General features: G+C 39.9%; 2 protein-coding genes across 3 annotated transcripts in view; both read left to right on the top strand.

The window, feature by feature from the left end:
* The window catches only part of LOC311256349 (kinase suppressor of Ras 1-like), a 44,765-nt gene extending 39,546 nt beyond the window's left edge, over positions 1 to 5,219 (top strand). Inside the window, exons 18-19 of one of the 2 annotated variants that reach the window (XM_084351327.1) lie at positions 543 to 676; positions 1,244 to 5,219. In XM_084351327.1, coding sequence (XP_084207453.1) covers positions 543 to 676; positions 1,244 to 1,331 — 222 coding nt within the window. In that variant the 3' untranslated portion in view covers positions 1,332 to 5,219. Of the gene's footprint in view, positions 1 to 542 lie in introns of both variants that reach the window. The other variant, XM_084351328.1, reaches the window with a different exon arrangement.
* A 9,629-nt stretch (positions 5,220 to 14,848) lies between these two features.
* On the top strand, positions 14,849 to 26,307 carry LOC311255667 (galectin-9-like). The gene is made up of 8 exons (XM_084350315.1): positions 14,849 to 14,966; positions 16,641 to 16,729; positions 17,652 to 17,859; positions 18,382 to 18,501; positions 18,686 to 18,871; positions 22,515 to 22,603; positions 24,214 to 24,370; positions 25,561 to 26,307. Exons 1-8 carry the CDS (start codon positions 14,931 to 14,933, stop codon positions 25,705 to 25,707), a joined length of 1,032 nt encoding a protein of 343 aa, XP_084206441.1. The 5' UTR covers positions 14,849 to 14,930; the 3' UTR covers positions 25,708 to 26,307.
* Positions 26,308 to 26,743: the final 436 nt, after the last annotated feature.

The raw sequence follows: 26,743 nt of genomic DNA, 5'->3' as shown, positions 1-26,743 counted from the left end.
ATCCTACTTAAGTCAGAATGAATGGAGGCTGGAGAGTAGGGCTGAGGAAGGACTAGCAAAAGACAATCGTTGGTCCTTAAACATACTTACTAATGGCAGCTAGTTGCTGCAGCAAAGATAGCTACAGCAAAGAGTAAAGTTAGCAGTGAGCAGTGGTTATGGTGCCCCTTTAGTTTTGGAGCTACCTTTGAATTCAAACCCTTTCTTTCAAATTACACCTTTAAGCTGTTTGTTATTAGAAATTGGTAACTTGGTCAAACCTTAATAAGTAATTAATACACACAAATTGTCCCTGGCTCCTGCTGGGCTATAAATACTTAGGTACAGTCCAAAGGGTTTTGAAGCATTATTAGAAGAACTAGAGCCTCATTTGCCAATGCATTGGATAGATTAGATTATTTACACCAGCGTCAAGATGGAAGCATGCTGGTGATGCAAACAGTCACAGTTGAAATGTAAGCTAGTACAAAATATTGATCAATGGCAACCGTTGTTGAAGTATTTTGTGTCATGTATTAATTTTCCTCCTGTCATCCGAACAGGAGATCCTGTCTGCCTGCTGGTCCCCTGAAGCAGACAACAGGCCCACTTTCACTCAGCTGGCAGGCATGCTGGAGAGACTCCCCAAACTGAACCGCAGGCTATCTCACCCTGGACACTTTTGGAAGACAAATGAGTAGGTATAGAAAGGGGAAATATATTCATGGTCCAGGGTGAATCAGCCTATGATATCATTCACACCAATATTCAGAGAGGGAGTTTATATATTTTGTTTAGTTGATAAACTCATCCTTGTAAATCCTTGTAAATAGGATTTTGTAAAGAAATGTGTATATTATGAAGCTGTCTTGCAGAGTACCAACATATATAAATTATCTTGTTGAATGTGACTACTATTTTCTATTTTGAGGAAAGATCTAAAAAGACTCAGATTTTGCTATACTTTGGGGTTTTAGTTGTTGCTGCCTCTATGCTTCCTTTATCTTTTATAGCATAGTGTCCCTCACACTCAGCAGTAATATTCTGTATCATGTTTCCCAGTTTCACCCCTCCTTTCTCCTCTCCCTATGATTTCCTCTCCTCTGGTTGGCGACTGATTCACTTCTGCCTGTTCCTGTTGTGTCTGATCTCCATGGTCTCCCTCCTTACATCTCCACTTCTGTTTCTGTGTCTCTTTTTTTGCACACTTGTTTTCCAACACTCCTGATTTCTGTCCTCTCACTCCAATATTCTCTTTGTGAAGGCTGTGGGATCATCATCACTGCCTGAGAGATCACTGCCATCAGGGTCTTCATGCACACTGTCTAGACATGTACAAATACAGCAGCTGAGAGACATATGTGCTCGTTCTTTATATTTGATTCAGCTATTTTTTTTTTTCAGAATTCTTGTCAGGCATGTTACATATCCAGCCTATGTTAGCCCATGTTAACACCAGGTGACAAACCTGGTGTGAACATGTGATCTGTATGTGGTGTTAATAAGCATTCTTGTTATCATGATTCTGACCACATTGTGATCAAATCTAAATATGAAAGTTATGTAGGCGAAGCATGTGGACTCAAACATGGTTTGTGTATGTGTGTTTGTGTGTGTGTGCATGTCAGGTCAAGGAAAGTGATGTGGATACTCTTGAGGGGCTGCTTAGATGCACAAGGCAAGGGTCACGTGACAGAGGGATACAGCTGAGGCAGTCTACTTTTGGGTAGTCTTTCTAAATAAGCTAAGGTCATTCAAAATGTAAACACATCAGACATAGATATTCTCATTTGTGTTAATTGATGCCCAAAGCATACACCAAATGTACCATACAGACAGAGGAAGTTATTGGTATACAGTAGTAAGGATGTGATGGGAATGATGTGATAACATTGCTGCTAAACAAACAAATTTTGCAGGTATACAATGCATCACTGTCAAGCTTGCAGGCACCAGTGCCACCTTGGCTCCTACCACCTGTCATGTCACCCTTGTCTTGCACTTTGTAGTGGTTTAGTATTGCCAAAGCATGCTCTAAAAGGCTGAAAGCATTATAATTCATAATCTAAGGGAAAACAGACAGCAAAGGGTCTGCACTAAAGTATAAAGACAAATCAGAAATATGTCTGCCACTTTTATCTTACGGCCAAGGTACAGTACATAGCATTCCCTACGTTGCACCTGCCAGAGACCATAGATATATACACATAGATACAGCATTGGCTGCCGCCGCTCATTGGAGCAATGTATATTTGCGGCCGCCCATACTAGTAAGGGAAACCTGTACATCCTAATGTGTGTTAGTGTGTCGAGGAATGAGGTTTATCCACAATTAAATTATCATAATTTGCTAAAAGAACAGACACTCTGCATCCTAAATCATTTCCAGTGTACTTTATAACTGCAACAGAGCTGTGACTGAGCCGGAGAGCTGCAAGGGCACAGCCGTTTACAGTGTGAATTTAGAAAGTTGTTTTTCTAAAGACAAATAATGATAATGATAATGATACCTCACATCCTGTCAGTCAAAGCCCAGTCAGCAGATGAGACAATAACATTAACAGCTCTCTGTGAATGTAAAGCTTTATATCTATTTGTATGTCAGGGACAGAGTGCCATATAACTGTTTCGTAGCTGGAAGGCTGCTGGTTTCAGCTTTTGCTTAGCTATGACCCTAATTATTGTAAAATAGCTTAATTCCAAGTTTGCCAACACAAAGTGTTGGTTCACACAAATTGCAAATAATCAATATATTTTATATACCTTGAATGCTATCTATCTATGCATCTTTGTTTGTTTCACTATCCCAGGGTTTTGAGATACTGTATGTTTTTAGTCTGAGATTTCTGTCTCCAGTCCAATATATTTGGGGTGAATGGAATTTTTAGTAGATGAAAAAGGAACACCTCTATGCAGAAACTGTGTCCTGGTTACTTTGGATAATCCACAAAACATATTGTGGAACTGGTTCCCATGAAAACTACTGTCTCTAGATCAGGGCCCCCCAAAGTGGGGACTCAAGGCCAATTTGGGTGGCCATAATTTTCAAATTGCCCTGGCAGATGTTTCTAGTGAAAAACAAAATGTATAACATTTATGCTGTCTTAACGTTTGTGAGGTAAAAATGCTCTATATGTAGGATCCCTGAATATTAATTATCTCTCATAATCTGATTTTGGCGGGCATAGTGACACTTTGCGCAGGAAGTCACTCAATTAAGGGAACTTCAGATCATTCGACCATTTTACATCTCAACAATACAGTACAGCACAATGGCTGTATGCTTTTGTCCAGTTGTCCGCCGTTAAGTTTCAGTTTTGGCCGTCCAAGGGAAAATTTAGTCACCCCTGCTCCAGATGATCTAGAGTGACAAGGACACTGTTGCTATTGATTTTTAGCCATACTAGCAGGATCGTTCTAGGAATGGCAATATTGCGTGGTCAAGTCCACCACTTTGGTCCATAATTAATGAATTCAGAAATGCATTGCAATGACTTTAGTGATCGTCTGACTTTTCATCTCATGCCATCATGTCAAATTCAGTTTCTCTAATTCTTTGGATTATGACCAAATACCAACTGCCACACTAAGGACATTTCCACCAGCCTCTGCTGTAATTTTATGTTTAGTGCTATTTAGAAAAGGTTGTTCATTTGTTAGCTTGCTGACACACTAAACTAAGATGGTGGACATGAAACAACACTGTGCCTAAGTACAGCATCGAAGAGATTCTTGGTTTGTAAACTGTAATAATCAATCTTGTGAACACCAAAAAAGAGCATGCTATTCCCCTCCATTGTATTGTGGTAAATCTCAGAGACAGATATCTCCAAACCTGGACAAAGAAAACTGGTATGGACAGATACCAAATGAGATAATGAGGAAATATGTGTGAATGTTATTGAACTGATCCTTTGAAAAGTGTATGCCCCTAAAATCTGAATAAACAATAATTTATTATAATTGCCATGGTATAAGCAAGATAATCCAAATCGACCCCTGCACCTGTAAAAATTAGTTTACATATCAGGTGACCTCTTGTGGGACCATAATTGTGAGATACTGCCATACGCTGTTCTGCAGAAATACTTGACATGATGCTTGAAATAGCCCTTTTTAAATTCAGGAATATATGAAAAGCTGGTCCTAAATTACTCTATATTGGAGCAGCTTTGGCTTTGTGTTGCTGTAACAAATAGAACCGTAAAATGACATCCTGTTTTAATCAATCAGATGATCATCATCATTAATGGATCAAATGGCAAACCACTGGGTCATTGCTCCAACATTGAGATGCAAGGGAACCTTGTATTTGATCAGTCTGACTGTGAATCCTGTAGGAGAACAATGAACTGGAAGACGATACTGGAAACAATTGTTTCAATAGCAAAAAGAACTTGTGATATTGTCAGAGGTACGTGTTTTTCCTGTGGGCATGTGTGCACCACATCATGTGAGAAAAACAGGATGTGAGTAGTGTGTGTGAGTAGTGTGTGTGAGTAGTGTGTGTGTGTGTGTGGTGTGTGTGTGTGTGTGTGTGTGTGTGTGTGTGTGTGTGTGTGTTTGTTTGTTTGTGTGTGTTGTATGTACGCTCACTGAATGTAATGGGCTTCACCAGTACATTGGAACCGAGTAAAACATGGTCACACATTGACCTTATGCATGTATGTAAATGCAGTGCCGGAGGTTGTATTTAATTAACAGTGTTTGTGTTTGTACAAGGGTTCCATTTTAGAGCATTTTAATTGGTACTTCAGTCTTATTTATGTATAGATTTAAGACAAAGCTGATGGTGGTGGATTGGTGTTGTGTTTTTCTTTTCTTTCTTTTTTGAGGGTGGGTGGGGGGATTAAGCTGTAAAGTATATTTGTACAGAATGTGTTGATATTTTTTATGCTTCTGGTCTGAACAATTGCAGATATTAAAGCTGATCTCCAGTGGCTCAGTTTGCTCCTTTTGTAATAGAATCAGTGCAATGAATAAAAAATTATACAAATCATGATTATAAATCCTAAATGTGCGCTCGATGTGGATACAGATCTAGTCCAATTAAAGTTTACATTAGACTGTGGGTTATTGAAGACAAGTCCAGAATTGAATTTCTTATATCCAAGACCAAAATAAGAAATAAGCAGCTTGCATTTCAAAATGTAATCCTAACCCTAACCCTCTCTCTACATGGCTCTGGGCATAATATAGTCGAGGGCTCTACCTAACAATGAGTTTTTATAAGTCCAACATTTTTTGTTTTATTAGTCAATTAACCAATGAATAATTTATTGATTAATAGAAAATAATAATGTACCCAAAATATATATCAAAAACTTGTCTCATTAATATTTCAATATTTTATTAATCATTATCTATTTTTCCACGACACTGCTGTGTTGTGATATTAACAATATAATAGACTCTATTTGTCTGATGCCTGATCAGAAGAATACTGTACCACAAGGTTCACGTGCTGACATCAATCCAGCCCTAACATTGTCAGCAACTGTCATTTGATGTTTCTTTTTTATGAACCGCACAGCTCACTCGCTGTTTACTTGTTTATTCAAGTTTATTAAATGTGTTGTGTGTCTAAATGACTTTGTACTCACCACTGCATTTGCTTGGGTCTCAGCAACATACCCACCAAGTACCCTTAAATACCCTTTATACACATAAAGCGTGAATGAACATTTTTCAAGAAAGAAGACACATGATTGACTGCTGTTTGTTGTAGCCATGCGTCTGTGCAGCCACCATATTGGAGGTCAGGATCCACTAGTAAAGCCACCCCTCCCTAATGGTGAGGTTAGATTTCCAAATCAATCATTGAACGACTCAAAGAGGAATAAGTTAACTTGATCCGTAAGCAGAAGTGAATCACAACTCCTGCTTGTATGGTGCATGTACTGCTGTGCAATAGAGATAATTCAACTCCAGACTCAGATTGTCTGAGTCGGATTTTGACATTTTTTCTGATCTGCAAATGATACCTGAGCTGAAGTATGAGTGAACTGCTCCGCGGTGACAGGCTCTAGTTCAGCAGCTAACCCCAGTAGCTCAGGACACAGCAAGGAGAGTCAGCAAACAGGACCACCAATCAGAGTTTGAGTTGTAATCTGATCTTTGTGGGGGTCTCTAACTAACATCAGGGGTGGAGACTTTCACCCACCCACACCGAGAAACAGAAACCCACTACTTTAAACAGTTGTACCAAGAAGATTGCAACAATATGAAAAGGTATGACGGCACACACCATCATCCATCCATCCTGTTTTCTGCTTATGTGCGGTTGGGTTGCAATGGCAGCAGGCTCAGTAGGGTATTCCAGATGTCCTTTCCAACTCCTCCTGGGGTATTCAAAGGTGTTCCCAATAAGATGCATAATCCCTCCAGCGGGTGCTGGGCTTGCCCTGGGGTCTCCTCACAGTTGGTCGTGCCCCGAAAACCTCCAGTAAGAGGCTTCCAGGAAGTATCCTGATCAGATGCACTTTTATCTTGTTTCTCATGCTGTTTTATTATTCTTATCATTTTATGCAAAGTAACTGTGTTACAAGTGCTATGTAAATGGTCTGTCACATTATGGTCTAGCATTGAACATTGGGAAATTTAAGAGGAAGAGAAAGGTTCCTGGAGGCCTGTGTTCAAATTGCAGAAGCATTTAAAGCATAACTAACTGACACAAAAATAAGGTGAGCTGTGCTTTACTCAGTGCTTTGGCTTTTTCACTTTTTCATGTCCCTTGTCATTTACTCTGGACACATGTAAATAAACGTTCTTATTATTTAGAATGACCACTGCACTGAGATCATGTGGAATGTGAAGTTTAAATTAGTACTCAATCCTTGTGTTTAACCTTTGATACTATGGCTGTATCTTACCTGCAGGCATGACACTGTGCACTCACGTGAGGCACATGACTAGTCATTTATCAACTTCTTTAACAAAACTGCAACTGAGGAGTGATAATACAGGTCAAAGTCTTGCATTTAAAAGTTAACATACGTATTAGCATTGATTTATCTGGAAATTGTATTGAAAGAAAGTAAAGAAGATCTCCTGGAAAGAGTGGGTTTCTCATTTTATAATAAGCTTCACAGCAGTCTGCAGTTGCATATTTCAGTAAGTTGTTAATAACTTGAACTTTTGCCTAGCTGCCTTGCAGCTTTTTTCCCCAGAATTTAGGTAACATCCATTGGATAGGTCTTCCCGGTGAATCAGATAGCTACAGTAGTTAACAAGACAAAGTCAGATGTGCAGCCAAAGGGATTTGTAACAACCAGGCAACCCACAAGTGATCCATATTAAGAGATTATGATTAAACCATGATTAATTCATTATACATCATCAACATTTCTGCTAGTTACAACTCAGAAATACTCCAAAGTACTAGAAAGATGTACCCAACATTAACACATATGGGTAGTTTTACTCTATAACAATTCATCCAATTTGCCTAAATCTAAAAAGTTATTTGTGAAGTCAAAGTATGTAGTATTATAAAACAGAGTAGATTAAATTGGAATACATCTACTCAGTACTTTTCAGCCTTTGACCTTTGAACCTTTCTCTTGCGCAAACATTAAGCCAAAAAAAATCTCGTACTTTGGTCTCTGACTAGGTCCCTTCGAAAATAAAAGCCCGGTTGCCCTGATTGGCCGTGGATAGTCATGATCTTCACAGGATGAAACCTTATTGTGACATCCTGACTTTTCCTCTAGCACTACCATTACACTAACATTTTTTACTTGTCCAGAAAATCACAAAATTCATATCATATCCATTAAATGTATGCTCTCTGAATGTTTCCCAGTTTAGATATGCCATAGACTTTTAAAAGCCATGTCTGTTGTTACCTTTGCATATTTATGCATTTTATAGCCATGGCTTTCTCGTTACTTCCTTAAAGTCAGTTACTGATTCAACACTAACCTGTCACTGTTATCATTCAAAATTTAAATACTTGAAAGATAAGGTCACCCAAAAATGAAAATTTGGATGCAGATGGAAAGTATGAAGTGTTTAGTAGTCCACAAAACTTTTCTGGAGCTTCACAAGTAGGACGTTAAAAATTACCCAAAAAATAAATAAATAATAATAATAATATTAAATAAATAAAATGGCTCCATACTGCTCTTCCAGCATAATCCAATTCTGGAGAAGCCCTGAGATCCTAAGTTGATTTGAAAAGATGTTATTTACTCCCCCGATGCACATTGTCATGCACCCACTTCAGTCAGGCTGACCCTTTTAGCTTAGCAGCTACAGTGAAGAAGTGTGTAAAAAACATCTTCTTTTAAAGTTTCCATCGACATCAGATGTTTAGGAGAGCGCTGTTTTGCTGTGAAGCTTCAGAAATGTTTTGTGGACTATAAAAAAATCATCTGACTTTACATCAGCATGGGGGTGAGTAGATAATGGCTGGATTTTAAATTTAGTATGAACTTGATCCTTTCTGATTGATTTCCAGAGCTTTACTGCATTAACGGTAGATAACATTGTTATATTTGTATCCAAGGTCCATAGTGAAGTAGAGAATCTCTCACAGTCAGTCACACTAAGCTCACATGACTCATTTCCTTTTCTGACATCCTGTGTTCTCGTGGTCAGAAACTTCTGTACCGAATGATTTTAGAAAATCCCCTAGAACCCCAGCAGGAAGTAAGTTGAAGGTCAACGCCCCTTTTTTTTGTCTTAGTCTCTACGTAAGAGATAGGGAAACTCATGTTATTGGTCAGTTGTGACTCTTATGAGGAAAATTGACAGGTGTCCAAAAGTAGGAGAAATAACCCCATTGGTGGAAAACGTATAAGTGTATAAATAGGATTGTATTTGTCATATTTGCTTGTTTCGTACTGTGGACTAGACTGTCAAGACTGTGGTGCACATTCTTTGTTTGTTGAATAAAGAATCAAGGACAAGAAGACTTGTATCCACATTTTACACACATATATTTAGACCAACATCATTATAGTCAGTGCAAGTTTATGATAGCTTCAGCCATCATGCACATTTATTAGTGGGTTCTTTGAACACAAATTGTCACTAATTGGTCTCAAATCAATCACTTCTGCCAGTTTCAGCTGTTTCTCTTTTCTTTTTGTAAACAGATTTTATTTTTTCTGAATTTTGATGGCCAGCCCGGCATCATGGAAGTATATTCCAAATCATTCCAAGATTTCAGTAGAATATATGACTGCTTTTACCCAGCAGTGTGTAAAATGTGCAGTGAACCTTTCTACCCTCTAAGTAATCATTGGGTTTTACTGATTTTCACGTAGTTTTCTGAAAATTGTTTTGCATATTCTTCAGACCACAGACCTCAAAGACCTACGCAAATACAAATCCACTAGGCTGAGACATTGTGCTCAGTGCAAAGGGAACAGAGGAATCCAGCAGCTATTAACTGTATGTTTGAGTGACTTGAACCAAAAGACAATAATTAACACCCTCCCACAGCACAAGCCACAGAAAAGAATTGCTTCACACAAGAATGGAGTGCGTCTGTCTGTCCATCCAGAGTTGCAGTTACTCACACCTGAATTTAATTCGATCAGTGAGCACCATGGCTCTTTCACTTCAGAGTACCACAGAGCAGAAGGAGCACATCCAGCTGAACAAGAAACCAAATGGAACATCTAATTGGGTTGAATGCAGACAGAGTATCCTTACACCTAGGAGGAGGGTACCTATGCATCACAAGCATGGATAAACAAGGTCTGTATTACACTGTATGTGTATATTTCAGGCAGAGAGGGGGAAGCAGTGCAAGATTACCAACCAAGCAACACAAGTGTCAGCTCCAGGCCCCACATCTCCAGGGGCCCTTAAGGCAAGGCAAGGCAAGGCAAGTTTATTTATATAGCACAATTCAGACACAAGGCAACTCAAAGTGCTTTACAGGCGCATACAAATTACATTAAAAGCATTTAAAATACATTAAAACAAGTTAAGAAATCCTTCCTACGCCAGCTTCCTGGTTTTTGCTGGATTTACCTCCAATTGTTCTACTTGTCACTCGTCCCAGTGCACTTTATATTTATCCTTAAGACCCGGTCGTCACCGTGAATTCAGTTTGTTTATGCTACAAATTCTGAAAAAAAAAAAAAAAAAGCAGCCAACCAGTGGTGATAACCTTAAGAGACCAATTGTCTCCACTTGGTTCCACTCGGCCCCGAGTTGGCACCAATCCAGCGGTAAAACAGCTTAATAGGAAAAAACACCTTTTCTTCCTATTAGCTCTGGCGTTCCCAGAACCCGGTATTACTCTGCCCTGAATTGGTCGGAGTCGCCCAACTATCACAATGATCAACAGAAATCCAGCAAAAATAACTATTCAATTAAAAAAATATGTATATTTTTTAAATTAAAAAAATCTTAATGCTCTAGCACTACTGTGTGTCAAAGGGTTTGTGCTTATTTAAGTGGGAATAAGCACAGCAATTATTATTTTACCATGTTCCAAATTCCAAAGGCCATTTAGTCTGCAAAGTATATCAGTTTTTGACTTGTGTTCAGTTGAATTAAACCCAACTTCCTTCTGGGTGTACTCATAAGTCCAGGAGGCGGGGAAAATGTTGAATGAAGATTTATTTCAAGATATACTGTAGATCACAACATCACAGCAGGTGATTCTTATCTGACAGTTACATCTTAGACCTGTCCATTACTGAAATGTCTGTCAGGCACCATCATATCTCCAGGAGCTCATACTACCCTATTACCCAACTAGAGCATTACGCTCCCAGAACGCAGGATTACTTGTAGTTCCTACAGTCTCCAAAAGCAGAATGGGAGCCAGAGCCTTCAGTTATCAAGCTCCTCTTCTGTGGAACCATCTTCCTGTTTTGGTCTTGGAGGCGGACACCCTCTCTACCTTTAAGAGTAGACTTAAGACCTTCCTTTTTGATATACCTTATAGTTAGGGCTGGCCCAGGCCTGTCTTGGACCAGCTCTTAGTTATGCTGCTATAGGCCCAGTCCGGGGGGACAAATGACACACTGAGCTTCTCTCTCCTCCTCTCCTCTCCATCTGTATACATTATGCCTGTATACATGCCCCATCTCTGCATGTCACTAACTTACTTCTTCCCCGGAGTCCTTGTGCTTTCTAGTCCTACAGGCTCCCATGGATCCTGGCCGCACCCGGGTCGTGGATCGTGGATGCGCCTACTGCCATGGCCCTGCCAGACACCCACCACCACTGTTGCTAATATTAGTCATATCTCTGTTACATACGTTTCACTACTATTATTGTAATGCATTACTACATACTATTCTTACCGTTAACCACTACTACTGATATCACTAGTAGTCACATTCCCATTATGTGCATTTCATTATTATTGCTGTAATACCTCTTTATGTACTTTCATTCCTGTCAACCATCCATTATAATTGTATACATTGTGATCTCGTTGATCTGCTCTGTACATGCGACATCTATTGCACGTCTGTCCGTCCTGGGAGAGGGATCCCTCCTCTGTGGCTCTCCCTGAGGTTTCTTCCGCATTTTTTTTTTCCCTGTTAAAAGGGCTTTTTTTGGGGGGGGCAAGTTTTTCCTCACTCGAATCGAGGGTCGAAGGACAGAGGGTGTCGTCTCTGTACAGATTGTAAAGCCCTCTGAGGCAAACTGTGATTTGTGAATTTGGGCTATACAAATAAAATTTGATTTGATTTGATTTGATTTGAAATGATATTATGATCCTATTTACACCTTTTATACAATATTGTACTCCACAATATGCTATAACACTCACATGGTCAAAAGCTTGTTTTGATCCAATGTTTTTGCAATATGTTACCTGCATCATGTTCACTTTTTTACCTGTGCACACTAAAAACTGCCTTACTGCTTCATCACATGTTTTGAACATATATAATTTACCAAATATTCACTCAAGTGGCTCTTAAGTGCACCATAAATGCTATACCAACTGACATGACAAAAAAGGAGTTTAAAGTTGACCCAAAATTGAAATGTCAGTCACCATATACCCACCCAATGCTGATTGAAAGTTGGGTGAAGTTTTGTCTGTCACAACCCAGCTCTAAAGCCATGACAAATACCAGAGAAACCTAGCTGAAGGCAAACAAATAAGTGATTTGTTTAACAACATAACATAATTTGCTAAACAAAGGTAACTGAGAATAGGATGTGTTGTGTTTTATCAGTAAAATCAGTGGTTAGAATGCATGTGTGCTAAGGATATTGGATGTCTGGAAAACAAACATGAACTGGTTGAGGAGAAGTGAGGAGAGTAGAGCAGAGAGAGAGTGGCCATGAGAGGTGGGGCCTTTAAAGTGAGAAGGGTTAGGGACAAGCAAAGAGCCGTCACAAGTCCACATAAAAACAAGCTAAAAAACATGAAACAATTGATTTGAAAAGATGTTATTTACAGCCTCCACACATGGGTGTGCACCCACAGCAGCTGGGGTGCTCATTAGTGCTTTTATCTTAGCAGCTACAGGGAAGATTTCGTCTTTCAAAAGGGAGTAAATAGTGTCTTTTCAAATCAACTTAGATCTCTTGGCTTCCAGAGATGGTGGACGAGCTGTAAGAAGCCATTTTATAATTTTTCATCAGTTGCTTTTTTATGTTTTAAAACGAGGACTAAGCTTCTTCAGATGTTGAGGACGATGCTGCAATGCTGTTCTGCTGCAAAGCTCCAGAAATGTTTTGTGTTGTACGAAACTTCACCTGACTTTCCACTGGCATGGGGGTGAGTAGATAATGGTCGGATTTTAAATATTGGGTGAACTGTTCCTTTAAGGTCCATACAGTGGTACATATTCAGCAGAATGGGCTCATAGGGCACAATGTAAAGAAGTCCAGAGTTCAGTCAGTCAGCTACCAGAATGTGTCTGTTTTATTCCTTGTTTAACACATGTTGAATACATTTCTATATGCATTTTAATCATTGTTTCATGTCTATAGAGAATGGCATTTTAGCTGTCTCCCCAAAGGCTCTTCCAACTCTCAGTGACAACAAAATATGTCAGTAATAGGAAAAAAACTGCTTCACAACAATAGCAAGTGCTGTACACCACATAAGCCACCAGTCCTATGAATAACACAGACAGATAAGATTCCCCTGACAAAACAAGGAAATAACACAGAATTTCACTTCACCTGTGTGGTGGTGTAACTCACTGTATGTGACTGCCAGTACTCACCGCTCCTTGTTCCACTGCTGTTAGCTGTGTCTCAGTGACACAAACCTGCGACACCCTGAGAGAAAAAACCACATTAGCAACTAACAACATTTTTTTGTACAGTCACAGCTCATACTGTACCGCTACTTACTAGGGGCGGCTGTTGCTCAGGAGGAAGAGCGGGTTGTCTCGTAATCGGAAAGTCGCTGGTTCGAATCCCGGCTCCCCCCGACGTGCCGAAGTGTCCTTGAGCAAGATACTGAACCCCAAATTGCTCCTGATGAGCAGTTGGCACCTTGCATGGCAGCCTCCGCCATCAGTGTGTGAATGGGTGAATATGGCAAGTCTTGTATAGAGCTTTGAGCGGTCAGTAGACTGGAACAGCGCTATAGAAATTCAAGTACATTTACCATTTAGCCTGACTAATACTCTACTGGATGTTTGAGGCAGATAAACTTAGGTCTTTGAGAATTTACTAAATATTATCATGTATGTACTGTGTGTGCTAACAAAACTTAGCAAATAAATGTAGTGGAGTAAGAATAATCTTCATTAAGGTCACATATCATACAATGTACAACATAGTGAAATTGGTAGGCTCCCATGCACTCAACCCAGCCCGAGGGAGCAGTGGGCAAAAGCTGTGCCAGGGGACCAACTCCAGATCTGAGCCAGTGCCTTGCTCAAGGGCACTGACTGAAGAATGAATCTGGTGTGCATGTTTTGATGGTGGGGGAAACTGGAGCAAACATGACGGGAACATGCAAACTGTGCACAGAAAGTCCCTGCCTCAGTGGGATTCAAACTCAGTACCTTCTTGCTGCAAGGCAACAGGGCTAACGATTGTGCTACCGCGCTAAAGACAATAATTGCCTCCAAAATGTAGAGAAGAGGAAGTGAAAATACAAAGATGCAGAAGATGGAAACATAAAAGTTAAAGGTGCACTATGTAGTTTTAGGGAGGACATTTTAATCAGAAGAGAAAAATCTTCATTGCTTTGATTTTCATGCTTAAACTAACTAAATAAACAAACTGTCTTCATTTATATGACTGAATAAACACACTGATCCTTAAAGGACAACATAATTTCATTGTTTTACTTTGTTTACATGTGGCTGACCCTGACACCTTTAAACAGTGTTCTGCGGACCTTATTTTCCCGAGGAAGACTTATTTATTCAGTATATGGAATATTTCTGAGTTTGTATTATTAACTTATAAATACTGTGAAGATAATTGGGGCTAATTAGAGTTTCTGCATTTCTTTTCCAAAGCTACAAGGTGCACCTTTAAGAAGCCTCCCTAAAAACAAGTAGCAGTACTGGAGAAAAAAATATACATCCGGGAACAATAATGTGTCTGGGACTGAGGCAGCTGTCTGAATTTAGCCAACAAGAAGGTAATGATGTTTTTTTTTACACTGATGGAACAAAATGTAGAATCTGTGTTAAATACTTGTGGAATTAACCCTGAATACCAGCTTTGTTCGTAGTAGGCTACTAAATCTGTACAGATGATTGAGCAGAAAAAGACTATTTGAGATACCTGGTGTCAACTTTGACCCACGGACGTGCGCATTTGTGAAATCCATCCATGTCTGTGGACAGAGACGCTGTGAGCGTTTCTCTGGGGGTGTAACCTGTAGCCTATATTGATAGGGCTGGCGTTATTGAGGCGAAACACCGCCTACTGTCGGGAAATCGAAACCTATCTGCGTGACGAAAGCTTCACTTGTAACTCTTCCATTTTGAGTCCAGAACACACTTCTTGCAACTCAGAAAACCTGAAAGGTTCCATTTTGAACAATGGCTTTTAATCAGCAGTCACCGTTTTATAACCCAGTAAGTAACTGAATCTTTTCAAGTCTTTATTTCCCTCAGAAAATGTGATGGTTTGCTGAGCGCGGAGCAGAGCCCGGCCCGGGCTGCCAGAGGTCCGGCCCGTTACCCGCAGCCGGCCGTAGGGCAGGCTTTGGCACTACTTCTACCGAAGTGACTGAACATTCAACAGTCTTGCGGCTCAGTAAAGACTTTGTAGGATATTTTACGTGTCATCGCCATTTGCTCTAAAATAAAGCGAGCGCTTAACTTTGGCAGGAAATCCTGAGCAACGTTATAAATCCTTTGCTTGACAGAGGGAGACATGATGTGGATAAAATGACAGCCCAAGCATAATCTCATTTCATTATCAAATACAAATTTGAAATGACTGTTAAAAAAAAAAGTTTAAAATCAGAATGAGAATGAACTTGTTTAAAACGATGGGAGTTGTTTAATCAGACACTGACAGACATCACACTCCGTGCATGTGAAACTTGTGTCGGCCTTAGAGTGATGACTGCATAGTAATGTTAGGCTGGGCAGTGTGTTTCTGTGATACCACTATCGTGACATGACACTATGGTGTTAGATGTTGGATCTAGTCTCTTCCGGGTTTTGAAGGCTGCATTACAGTGAAAATGGGTCATTTTCTGAACTTCCCAGACTTCTTCTTCTTCTGCTTATAATAGGCTACTTGTCCTTACCCACTTTAACATTATATCCACATGATAATTGATCAAGTGCCAATGGTCACCCCTACAATATTGTTGCTATATTAATATTTCGCTATGTGCTTGAAAATATTGTGATATGGGATTTTTTTTGCCCAGTCCTAGCACTCATGAAGTGCTTTTGAGGATATTTCAAAATATCCATGTACGCTATGTTGTATTGTATTGTATGTAGGCTATATTGTGTATGGTGATATAGCCTAAATTACTGCAAACATTTTTAAGGCCATATCACCCAGCCTTACTGTGTAGACTTTAAGGAGAAGGTGTAACAATGAACTCATACAGTGGCCCCAGTAATGTGTATTGAAAAGTCAGGAAATATAGTGATATGGGGGGAAAAAACAACTGCTTTACCATGTGCACATAAAAACACATAAATGCCTTTATTTTGACTCAAGGAATGAACACAGGAACTATTATGACTACTGATAAACATTCAGCTTATGATAAGTATAGAGGTAATGATATTAAAACACACAATTGAAAACAAAATACACAGATGTGCAAAATGTTAAACAGTTGGAAAAGTTATTACAAAATGGTTAGGGACCCCAGTTGTTACATGGGCAAAGAGCAGCAGCCTAGCTGGCTAGTCATGCTTGTATGTGTAGCTGCAAGAGCAGATCTGTTATCAGTAATACCATTTGATTTAATGTAACTGATTAGCTGTTTTTTTAGTACATGTTTGCCGCAATTCCGGGGTGTATATGAGTGAGTTCAAAATTCTTCACAACACTAACGGTGATTGGCATGTCTGTATTAGACGTAGTAGTTCTAATGAAATTATAAATAATATGATTGAGGCTTGTATAATGCTGTTGTTGTTCCATTTCCATCCTTGAGGATACCTTTCCAAATCTAAACCTTTCCCCATCGCTGGTCTTCTAGTAATAACGAGTACAGACAGTAAGCAGTTACAATGAAAAGCCGTGATTTACAAATGAAGTCCTGTCCTTTCTAGAGAATCCCCTTCACTGGATCAATCCATGGTGGTCTGCAGGAGGGGAAGTCCATCAGCATCAGTGGACGAGTCCTGCCTGGAGTTGATAGGTCAGACTGCTCTTCTCCTCATCGTTTCAGTAGTAGAAGTACCAAATGTTACGTTTCATAAAATGTAATTAACAAGAGAAATATTTTAATATGTGTTTCCTGAAATGTTGTTTCTGTTTCTTGCTCTCTCCCTTGATCAGATGATCCTATCTCGAGATTCTTTTCTGCACTTCTGGTTTCACTCTCCCTATGATTATTGTCTCCTTGTGTGTTTTCGTATGTAGATAGTTTCAGTGTCACACAGTGGAATAATGCCTAACATTGTCATTGACTCTTGAGTGTATGTGCTACCAACTGAGCTAGCGGGGACCCCTGCCCCACAATCTTACACAATTCATTCATTTTCAATTGATCCGTTTTTTCCAATTTTTTTTTTTCAAATATTTCTAGAGCTTTTTCTTTTAAACTAAGATATTGGTAAATAAGATTCAGCATTTGTCACCAAGACACATTGTGTATATCCTTGAGGACTAACAAACATGTTGAATGCTTTTGCTCCCCATGAAAACTTTTAATTGTTGACAATCTAAACTCATTAAACTGCTTCTTCTGGAGCTTTTGGTTATATCAAATGGACTTCATCAGCACATAGTGTTTGCTTAGTTGTGAACAACCACATGATTTTGTACTGATATGTGCCTTAATTATGTCAGCCATGAGATACAAAAATAACAGGGATCGCAACATTACTCTGGAGTACCTGTTGTGGTCAAAAACTTCACACGGTGCCTAAAGGTCACATGCTACAATTCATTATTTGGGTCCCATTGCTCACAAAATGAAAAAATAAAAAAAAAGGTTTAACAAGGAAGAAAACACAATTAAAACACTTTTGGCCATTTCCACACAAATTTGATGATAAAAAGCAACATAATGACAGTTTCTTTTTCACCATTAAATGGTGACTTCTGTTTTTCTCCAGGTTCCATGTGAATTTACAGTGTGGTTCCAGGCAGAATGCAGACATTGCTCTCCACATTAACCCACGGTATGACAGTCACCCCGGTTATGTGGTTGCCAACACCTTCCAGTATGGCAGCTGGGGCACCGAAGAGAGGAACCACAGCTCTCCATTTCCTGCTGGCTCTACCTTCACCCTGCTTATCACAGTCAACCGAGATTCCTATCAGGTGTGTGGGACCAATGATCGACTCAGTTTGGTCAGAGTTGTGACATTGTGACACATATAGCATTTTTTTTTTTCACTACATGGACATGTCCTGTTTCTTTATGAATTTGTGTGTTTTGTTAGTGCACAACCAGTCACTTTGAGCAGTGATTTACTTTCCTGTCTATTTGTTCATAAATGAACAAATGTTCATAAATGAACAAAATTATCATGCAAAGAATATTCAGTATTTACTTGAATGATGAGTTAAAGCAAAAACGCCAACTATTCACTCAACCAACTGAGCCATAATTTCAGCCAACCAGGGATTTGGATTCAGTTAATTAGTAATTTTCTCAATAACTGCTTAGTTGTCAATTCCATCACTCATAGGATAATTAGTTTCAAGCATAGTAAGGAGAATGGTAACTGGATGGAGTGTTTTTTTTTAAGTTTGTGATCAATAATTTTATGAAAGATTTATGTGCATGCAAAAATATTTTTCTGTGCTCAGAAATGTGACAATCCATATTTCCCTCTCCAGCTGAGCGTCAATGGCTGCCACTTTATGGAGTACAGACATCGTATCCCGTGTCACCAGGTGGACACCATCTCAGTAGGCGGGAAAGTAGAAATTTCCTCCATTGGCTTCCAGAACACGGTGGTGAGGATGCTAGCAGAATAAATGCAAGAAACAGTATGCCATTTAGCTGTGTTTTCTGTACTGTATGTCAGTGCTCTCAATACAAATAATCCCAAAGTTCAGACATAATTCAACATGTACAGTATATGAACAGTATTCTAATTAGGTGAATGAGATTAAAGGGTTTTCCTTTTGTTTTGGACAGCCGGCATTTCCTGGTCAGCCTGCGTTTCCTTCACATGTAGCCTATCCCACCCAGGCTGCCTTTCCTGCTTGTCCAGCTTTTCCACCGCAGCCTGGATTCCCCACTCAGCCTGGATTCCCCTCGCAGCCTGGATTCCCCTCGCAGCCTGGATTCCCCTCGCAGCCTGGATTTCCTCCTGCAATGCCTGTTAGTATCAAGCTAAGCTACATTTCTACAGACATATTACAATGCTGCTCTGGGGGCAGCTCATACAAATTACAAGAAAAACACAGTCACAAGTGAACAGAGTTTTCATAAACAACAATCCACATTTACTAAGTTCTAGTGGTATTTGGCCATGTTGATTTAATTAGATTTAGATTTGTTTTATTTCCATTTGCAGAATGCAGGGCAGTGTAGGTACATTGGAATTATTATTGTTTTTAAGTATTCCTTTTGGCCTTTCATGGCTTTATTTGATAGGACAGTCAGCCTTGTCCTCGCTGCATATTTCCTGTCATATGATAGGAACTGGGGATGAGAGAGAGGGGATGACATGCAGCAAAGGGCCACAGGTCGGACTCGAACCCTGGGCCGCTGCAGCGAGGACAAAGCCTCGTCATGTGCGCTACCAACAGAGCTACTGGGGTGTCCCAGGCACATTCTTGTGCATTTTCCTCAGTCAACTTGTCAACAGATGACTATGAATTAACTACAAATCAAACAGTAAAAATAAAATAGACACTATGAATTAACTACAAATAAAGATACAGACTATTGCACAAATCAATGAATTGGGGAAAACACTGTGCAGGGGTGATAGTAAAAAAAATCCTGAGCCTGAACTTTTTTTGCTGGCAAGGTGCTGTGTTTTCACACTGCCTGCATCCTCGTCATAAAATCGGACAAGTACATTTAGAATTTTATCCATGTTTTTGTCCATGGCCTCATCAATGTTGAGTGAAAACATGTTATTCTTAAGCTTGTCAGACAGATTTCTTTTAAATTCTGGTGAGATGCCGTGTGTAATGAGATAGCTTGCATGCTGCCTTGAGACAGACAGATGTGTAAGGGCAAGTTTATCCTCCGCTAATTTCTGACACAATGGGACAAGTGGATGAGCGATTGTAAATGATAGATCATTCTCGGCAATAAAGGAGCACAACCGAATTTTTAAATCAGAAAACTTGTTAAGCCCGGTGGTAGGGTGGCCCACCAGCGGCCCACCGGTGCCCAAGCGTGTTTTTTTGTGTCAGGGGCCTGACCCTGACCATTGACTGATGGCAGGGCCCTATAGGTAACAGATTCATTAATGGAGTAGTAGAATTTAGAAGGAGTGATTCCATAAGGCTTTAAGATCAATGTTAAAAGTTGACTGGAAATTGAGTGGACTGGAAAATATTATCATTATCATGTGTTATTATAAGACATTTATATAACACCAGGTCTTACAGATTGCACTCTTGAAATGCTGTTCAACCAACCCCAAAAATAAATAAATAAATAATAAAAACACTATTTAGATAAATAATATCAACTGTCTGCACTAAAAACTAGAAAACAACTACCTGGTGTCTCCAGAGATTTTTATTTTTTTCCTCAGAGATTTTTACAATCTGGAGTCACGTAAACATGACCACGCGTCTGTTTCCGGTCAGTCGTCATGGAAACGTTACAATCACGGATCTACCAAAGATACTCTGTAATCTACTGTTTGGACCAGAGAAAACAAACGTGTGTAAACGTGAACCATACGAGCTGAAAAATGAAACGCTGGGTCATTTTCACATCTGGTGAAAGCAGCTCGGCTCACAGAAGTCCGGAGCTCTGACGCTGCAGGGGACGACGTGCTAACAGCTAACAGCTACTAGCCGCTGCAGCAGCTGGCTGAGCCTCTAGAGCCGCGGCTCGGCTCACGTTAACGGCTACGAGGTCGGTCAGCTGGTGAAGCAGCGGTCTGATGAGCATGATGTCCGTGACATGTCCCGTTATGCACGACGAAGTTGTGACGTTGTCAGGTGATGAAAAAGACACCTGATCACGTGTTGATGGAGCGCAAAAACTGATTTTAAAAAAATAAATAAACGATGCTTAGCCTGGCTGGGGGGCAAGTAAGACCTGGCGGGCCCGCCAGGCTTGTAATACACTGGGGGAAACCCTGAGCCACGCGATCTGTCATTGAGGGTTGGGTATCTGCTGTGGCTGTTGCCCCTGGCAACCGTGAGGTGTGTTGAATTGCTCGTGAAGCTGCTTGGTGACTAGCGTCTAACTCGTGCCGTGGCAGCACTTTTTTTCCCGCTAGTTCCATATAATATTTTCCTTGCGCACAAAGTGCAGAAACATGCTCCTGGTTGCCGGAGTTTCTGGCACCAGCTCCCAAAGGGCTTTCCGTCTCTGTCTACCTCCTCAATCCAAGACCAACGTCATTTATTTTTTATACCTCTATCGACAATTTTTGTGTCTTCCCCTGGCTTCATAAAATTGCACTCCATGACTCCACGCTATCACTCTGCACGCTGCCAAACACATTCGTAGTGTGTAGGAAACACAACACATTCGCACGTGGAGTGACTGCTGAATCAATGGCCAATGCCTACTGGTAGTCTGGGGCCGTTGACTGACTCGCTGTTTTGGTAGGAAGTGGGGCGAGAGAGACAGGCCTTTCCGTCAAAATAAAAGCACCAAGCTAATAAAATGCGGTGAAACTCTTTAATTTAAGGAATATAATTTACAAGAAAGTCCCCGAGCCATTAAGTTAACATTTTGCTTTTATTGTATTACAAGTTAATGTCTATTTTATAAGTTTTATGTTGGTGAACACTTTTATTTTGGTGATTTCGGTATCCGCTACAGTCGGGAACCCGAAAGCAGACAAAATTCGGAGTAAATAGACACCAGGCTCTTCGCTTGTCTGAGTGAAAGTGCCTCTCGGATCTCCGCAAACGCGAACCTGATTTTTTATTTTTTTTTGCGAACGCGAACCTGTCTTTTTTTTTTTTTTCTCCGCAAACACCTCAGTACGCCGGAAATCCGGTGTGACGCCGGAGCGCTATCACCCCTGACTGTGTGACAGAATGTCAGAGAGGGTGAGGTAGACACAAACAGCAATGCAGTCTGTAAAGTGTGAGAGTGTTGTGAAGTGTTCAGTGCCCTTTAGTGAATGAGGTGGGAAATGTGGTATTTCCTTCCAGCCTTAATGTCCTTTGCTGTCAGTGTGAATCTGTCAAGGCTCAGTCAGCTAGTCCAGAGGTTGGAAATTTTGATTCAGCTATAGGTGCAACCATGTGCTATTCAGACAGAGCTTACAGGCTTAATGATGATGAGGGTGTCAGCCAGCGTTTGATTCTTCTCACAAATATGGACTGTCTCCAGGATGCATTTCTACAGAAGCAAACTCTAAACATCAGACAATTGTTCTAGGCAGATGTGATTCCTAAAAATACCATCAGTTATGGTCAGTGTTGACTGCCACATGTAAGCTTGAAGATAAAGAAACAGACAAGACAAGCACACTTGCCTCAACAGTTGAATGGATGGTAATGGCTGAAAACAAACAGAGAAATGGAGGAGTTATGGCAAGTACACACTAAATAGGGCATAACAATTAATTTTCTGTCACAGGGTTTGTAGAAAATCATGGGTTTAAAAATAGCAACATGTCTCTGCAGATTTGAACTCATTGAGCTTTTCTGGCTATATCCTACTCAATGATTCAATGGCAAACAGTGTTACTATGTAAAGTGAGAGCAAACCAGCAGTAGTTTTATCATTGTGGATACTCTTGGATTAAAACAGGAAGGGATTATGAATGCATTTCTATAATACATTTTCCTACTGTGTCTCTGTACAGGCCGTTCCATACAAGAGCATCATCAGCGGTGGACTTAAACCTGGCAGGACCATCACTGTGCAGGGGACTGTTCACCCTAGTGCCACAAGGTCTGACTTCATCAACTGTTGCTGGATTTCACTTTGAAACCAACTTTATAGAAATGTACATAACTTTACAGCTCAGGACTGAGGACTGTACGTAGAGCAGTTGAGATCTGTGGATTTCTGTGTAGCAGGCTGGACACACAGCGTGCTTGTGTAGTGTGTGGTGGCTGCGTTGCTGAGCGGCTGCTAGTGGCTCCTGTGTGTCCTCACAATGGCAGCGTTGCTGCTGCAACACGTTACCCTTAACAGCTAAATCAGAAAATCAAATGAGGTGACATAAACTGTTGAACTTCCCCTTTGACTGCAACTGCATGATGTAGAGTTGTGAAGCAAATTTATTACACAAGCTTTGAGTAAATACATCAGAAGGTGGTAGCTCTGGTTTACCTTTCTCATGGCATGTGTGACTGAGTAAATCTCATCATGTGACCTGGGCTTTTTGTTCCGTTTTTCTGGGGTATGGTTTGTTCTCTGAACAGAATATGACCTCTGTTTCCTATTTTAAAAAAGTACTTTTACTGAAACAGGAACTTTGCTGATGTTCAACCAGCTTTGTATCACTACAATTTTGGTGGTATATTCAAATGAACCATAATACAATTCTCTCCATTTTGTCTGCACCCAGAGCCCCGCACTCTTTCTGCCAATAATCCACCAGATGACACTTTGTGAAACACTGTCTGTGTACTCTCGTATTTTTGTATGCCTGCATTCTTTCTCTCTTGTATCAAGTGAGGGGCGTCTCACCAAACTCTGATCAACTCTGGTCTAAACAAGGCAGTGCAGATAAACTATAAATCAAGATTGTGTTACTACTCTACCTATTTCTGTCTAAAATGTTTTCAGAAACATATTTTAGTGGACGGTTTTGCTGTAATACAATATTGTTACCAGCCGCCAGACTACTTACCCTTTCCTGTTTCAAAACAGACAACCAGTTAAAACCAAGCACTGATCAGCAGGAGTGTTTATTGGCCCAGTGTGGCGCAGTGCATTGTGGTTGTTGTAGGTGTTCTACCTACCTACAATGGAATACCACTGCCATTGTTCTGTTTTCTTTGGTCATGTAGCACCAATTTCAAAAATATCTCTTTCTACTGCACAGACGGGCCACTTTGATTTCAAAAACACCAAATGTGGACCCAGCAATGAAGTTTAATTTCCTCAGAGAATCATTTATATAGAGAATCTACAATGACTCTTCAGAGTTAGTGACATTGACGTTGGCCACTATGTGTAGGATTTAAAATGACTTACTTTAGCACCTCCTGCTATTATTATTATAACACTGTGGTTTAATGTATTTCAAATGATGTACCAAACCCAGAGTTATATCTCATCACATTCCTGTCTTGGCATATATGTGATGACATTTGGTACTACCTCCTATAAGTGCATTTTATTACACAAAGTGTGTCTAGCTAGAGTTGGCCAAAATGACTACATTGAATATTACGAGAGGCTAAGTAGTAGTCCCTGTGACTATCAAACTGACTTTAATCTGTGACATAAGAGCAGTTCCTCTTTGAAGACTTAAAAATCCATAAAGCATTTCTTTATGGATCAGGAGGCCCAGGCTTGTGTTGTACTCATTCTTTCCTCTGTCTTCTCAGGTTCAGTGTGAATCTTTGCCATCACTCTGGCATTGCTCTGCATTACAATCCACGGTTTGATGAGAACATTGTGGTACGAAATGCCAAGCAAGGGGTGCAGTGGGGCTCTGAGGAACGTGGTGGAGGGATGCCCTTCCACAGGGGACAGCCTTTCACGGTACCCTTGCATTTACTTCACATACTGCACATACTGTGTATAATGTATAAGATAAATACATAGATAATCAATTGAACTCGCCAAACTAGACAGCAAAACAGATGCAGACCCAGCTGTTAGTTTCTTCAGAGATCAGCCTTTGAACAAAAAGTGATCAATCAGTGAAATTGTTTGTTGTCAGCTTTAAAGATATTTAACCTTGTGAAAAGGAAAGGATTGGTTATGATGTAGGGCACAGACAGCAGGTAATAATAATAGATTTTAAAATAATAATTTTAACCCATCTGTAAATACAAGTTAATCACAGGCTGATTTCCAAGTATAGGCCTAAACTATCTTCCCTAAAGCTTTACTAAGTACATGCAGTTTATAGTGTAATCAGTTCAGACAAACAAAAACATGTTTGCTTTTACCATGGTGGTGATGCATGGATCTCAAGTATATCCATGGACACTGCGGAAATCAATGCATTGGGTGTTTGTGGTTGGTGGACATTTATACCACTAAATGCATTATTGGCGTGCGGACAAATTCATCTAAAGTCTCTACAGCTGTTAAAGCCCAACAAGCTGATCCAGCTGTGATAAGTCTCTCCACGAGTCCTCGGTGGGAGAGACTAAGACACAGGGAAAAGACTCAAGTGATGGAAATGTGGATGTAATTTAGCTGAAATGGGATGTACCCATTGAAGGACTGCTTACTCAACTGACGTCCACTGTGAAACAAGAGGAAGCCACAAAAACAGACAGAATGGATTACACACTGTCTGATTTCCATGTAGTTCACTGTAACAAGACACACTGTGAACAAGCTATCTGTTTTAACAAATCACTGAACTAGTAACCACAATATCCCCAGACCTTAACAATCAAGTGATTTTGAGAATTGTTGAGAGAGGAGTAAAGTAACAGAATTTACGAAACAGTTATGGCAAACTCTAAATCATTTGGGCCTTGATGTAAATTTGGCATTAAATTCAATACATTAAGTTTTTGTTAATGCAAGGTGTGAACTGACAGACTCAAAACTGTCCATCTGTGATCGTATCACACAGAACTCATGTAGATACCAAATGTGAACAGCCTCCCAAGTTTCAGTAGGAGAGATCATTTTCTTTTGTGTGCCACTGCTTCACACTTGAGCATGACATGTCTGCAATATTAAATTAAAACGCCCCTTCTTTCTTTCAGCTGACTATCTGTTGTGAGAGTCATTCCTTCAGGATCGTGGCCAATGGGATGCAGAAACACACCTTTAGGCATCGTTTCAATCCCCTCCAACACATTAACACCCTGGAAATCAACGGAGACGTCAGTCTGACATCTGTGGTGGTGTAGAGATCCAGGACCTGTGGCTGGTCTTGACACCTTACAGATAAAGTGGTTTCCCTGACCAAAAACATTGCATATAATAATTCATGCTTATTGATTACTTTGGTAATTTACTGGATATTGTGTATTTCCCTCCTGTGTGCTACAACCTATAATTCTATTTTTTATATTTTTTTTATTTTTATATACCATACACTTCCTTAAAACAGTGATTCTTGAAGGAAGGAAAATGCACCAATGATTATCAGTTCCACTAAGTTCATAAGTTAGGTGTGGTTGAATTCAGTAGTCTTGGGTTTGTCCATAGGCATTCTGTGCACTGTAGGCAAATAGTTACTGGGGTGCAAAGGGAAAAGGCAAACTGAGAAACCCTTGGTACACTTACACAACAAATCATAACTCTTAAAGTCATAATAACTCCTGGATTTTTACTGATCAGATTGAATGCAGCTTACAATGTCCAATGCTGATTTGTCTACAGTTCCTCTCATATGTGAAGATTATGAGTCTCTAACAAATTACTAATATTGTGCAATACGATTGCCTCTTAAGCGTGTAATCATGAATGCTTGAAACATTGATATTAAACTACAACATGACAATGTGTTCAGTTGTGATGAATTCTTTCCTGCTGGAACCTGATCAGGCAAGAATAGGATCAAGTACTGTACAACTATTGTAGATACCTACATTTTAAACAAACCTTTTAGGTTTTTTTTCTCAAGATTTTTCCAGATTAAATTTATTGTCATTTTTGTATGTACTTCCATAAATAAAAATAAATGCTGTTCCTCCCATCCAATGTCAGCGCAACAGAAGAAAGAGACACCAATAAATGTCAAAATATTCTTATCTAAAAACATCTACAAGCAATAACGCAGGTAACATAAAGACAGAACAATTAGCAGCACAATATGTTGGAGGGCAGAAGAGAAAGTGCAGTTCAGTCATGTCAAGTCAAATTTCCTACTTGTAAACTCTACAATCTGCTGCAATCCCATTGCAAGTTGGAAGTCGGTATTCCCGATTTATAATCCAAATG

Source organism: Pagrus pagrus (genome assembly GCF_965226575.1).
Source record: "Pagrus pagrus genome assembly, chromosome: 4".
Taxonomy (NCBI): Eukaryota; Metazoa; Chordata; class Actinopteri; order Spariformes; family Sparidae; genus Pagrus; species Pagrus pagrus.
Note: the sequence above shows the minus strand (reverse complement) of the source record. Positions and strands in the feature narration are given on the sequence as shown.

What these genes read in the sequence shown, in the direction of transcription:
- LOC311255667 (XM_084350315.1), top strand. Translation starts at nt 14,931, where the DNA reads ATGGCTTTTAATCAGCAGTCACCGTTTTATAACCCA. An exon ending in GTCCTGCCTGGAGTTGATAG is followed by an intron (nt 16,730 to 17,651) that starts GTCAGACTGCTC and finishes GTTTTTCTCCAG; the next exon opens with GTTCCATGTGAATTTACAGT. An exon ending in GTTCACCCTAGTGCCACAAG is followed by an intron (nt 22,604 to 24,213) that starts GTCTGACTTCAT and finishes CTGTCTTCTCAG; the next exon opens with GTTCAGTGTGAATCTTTGCC.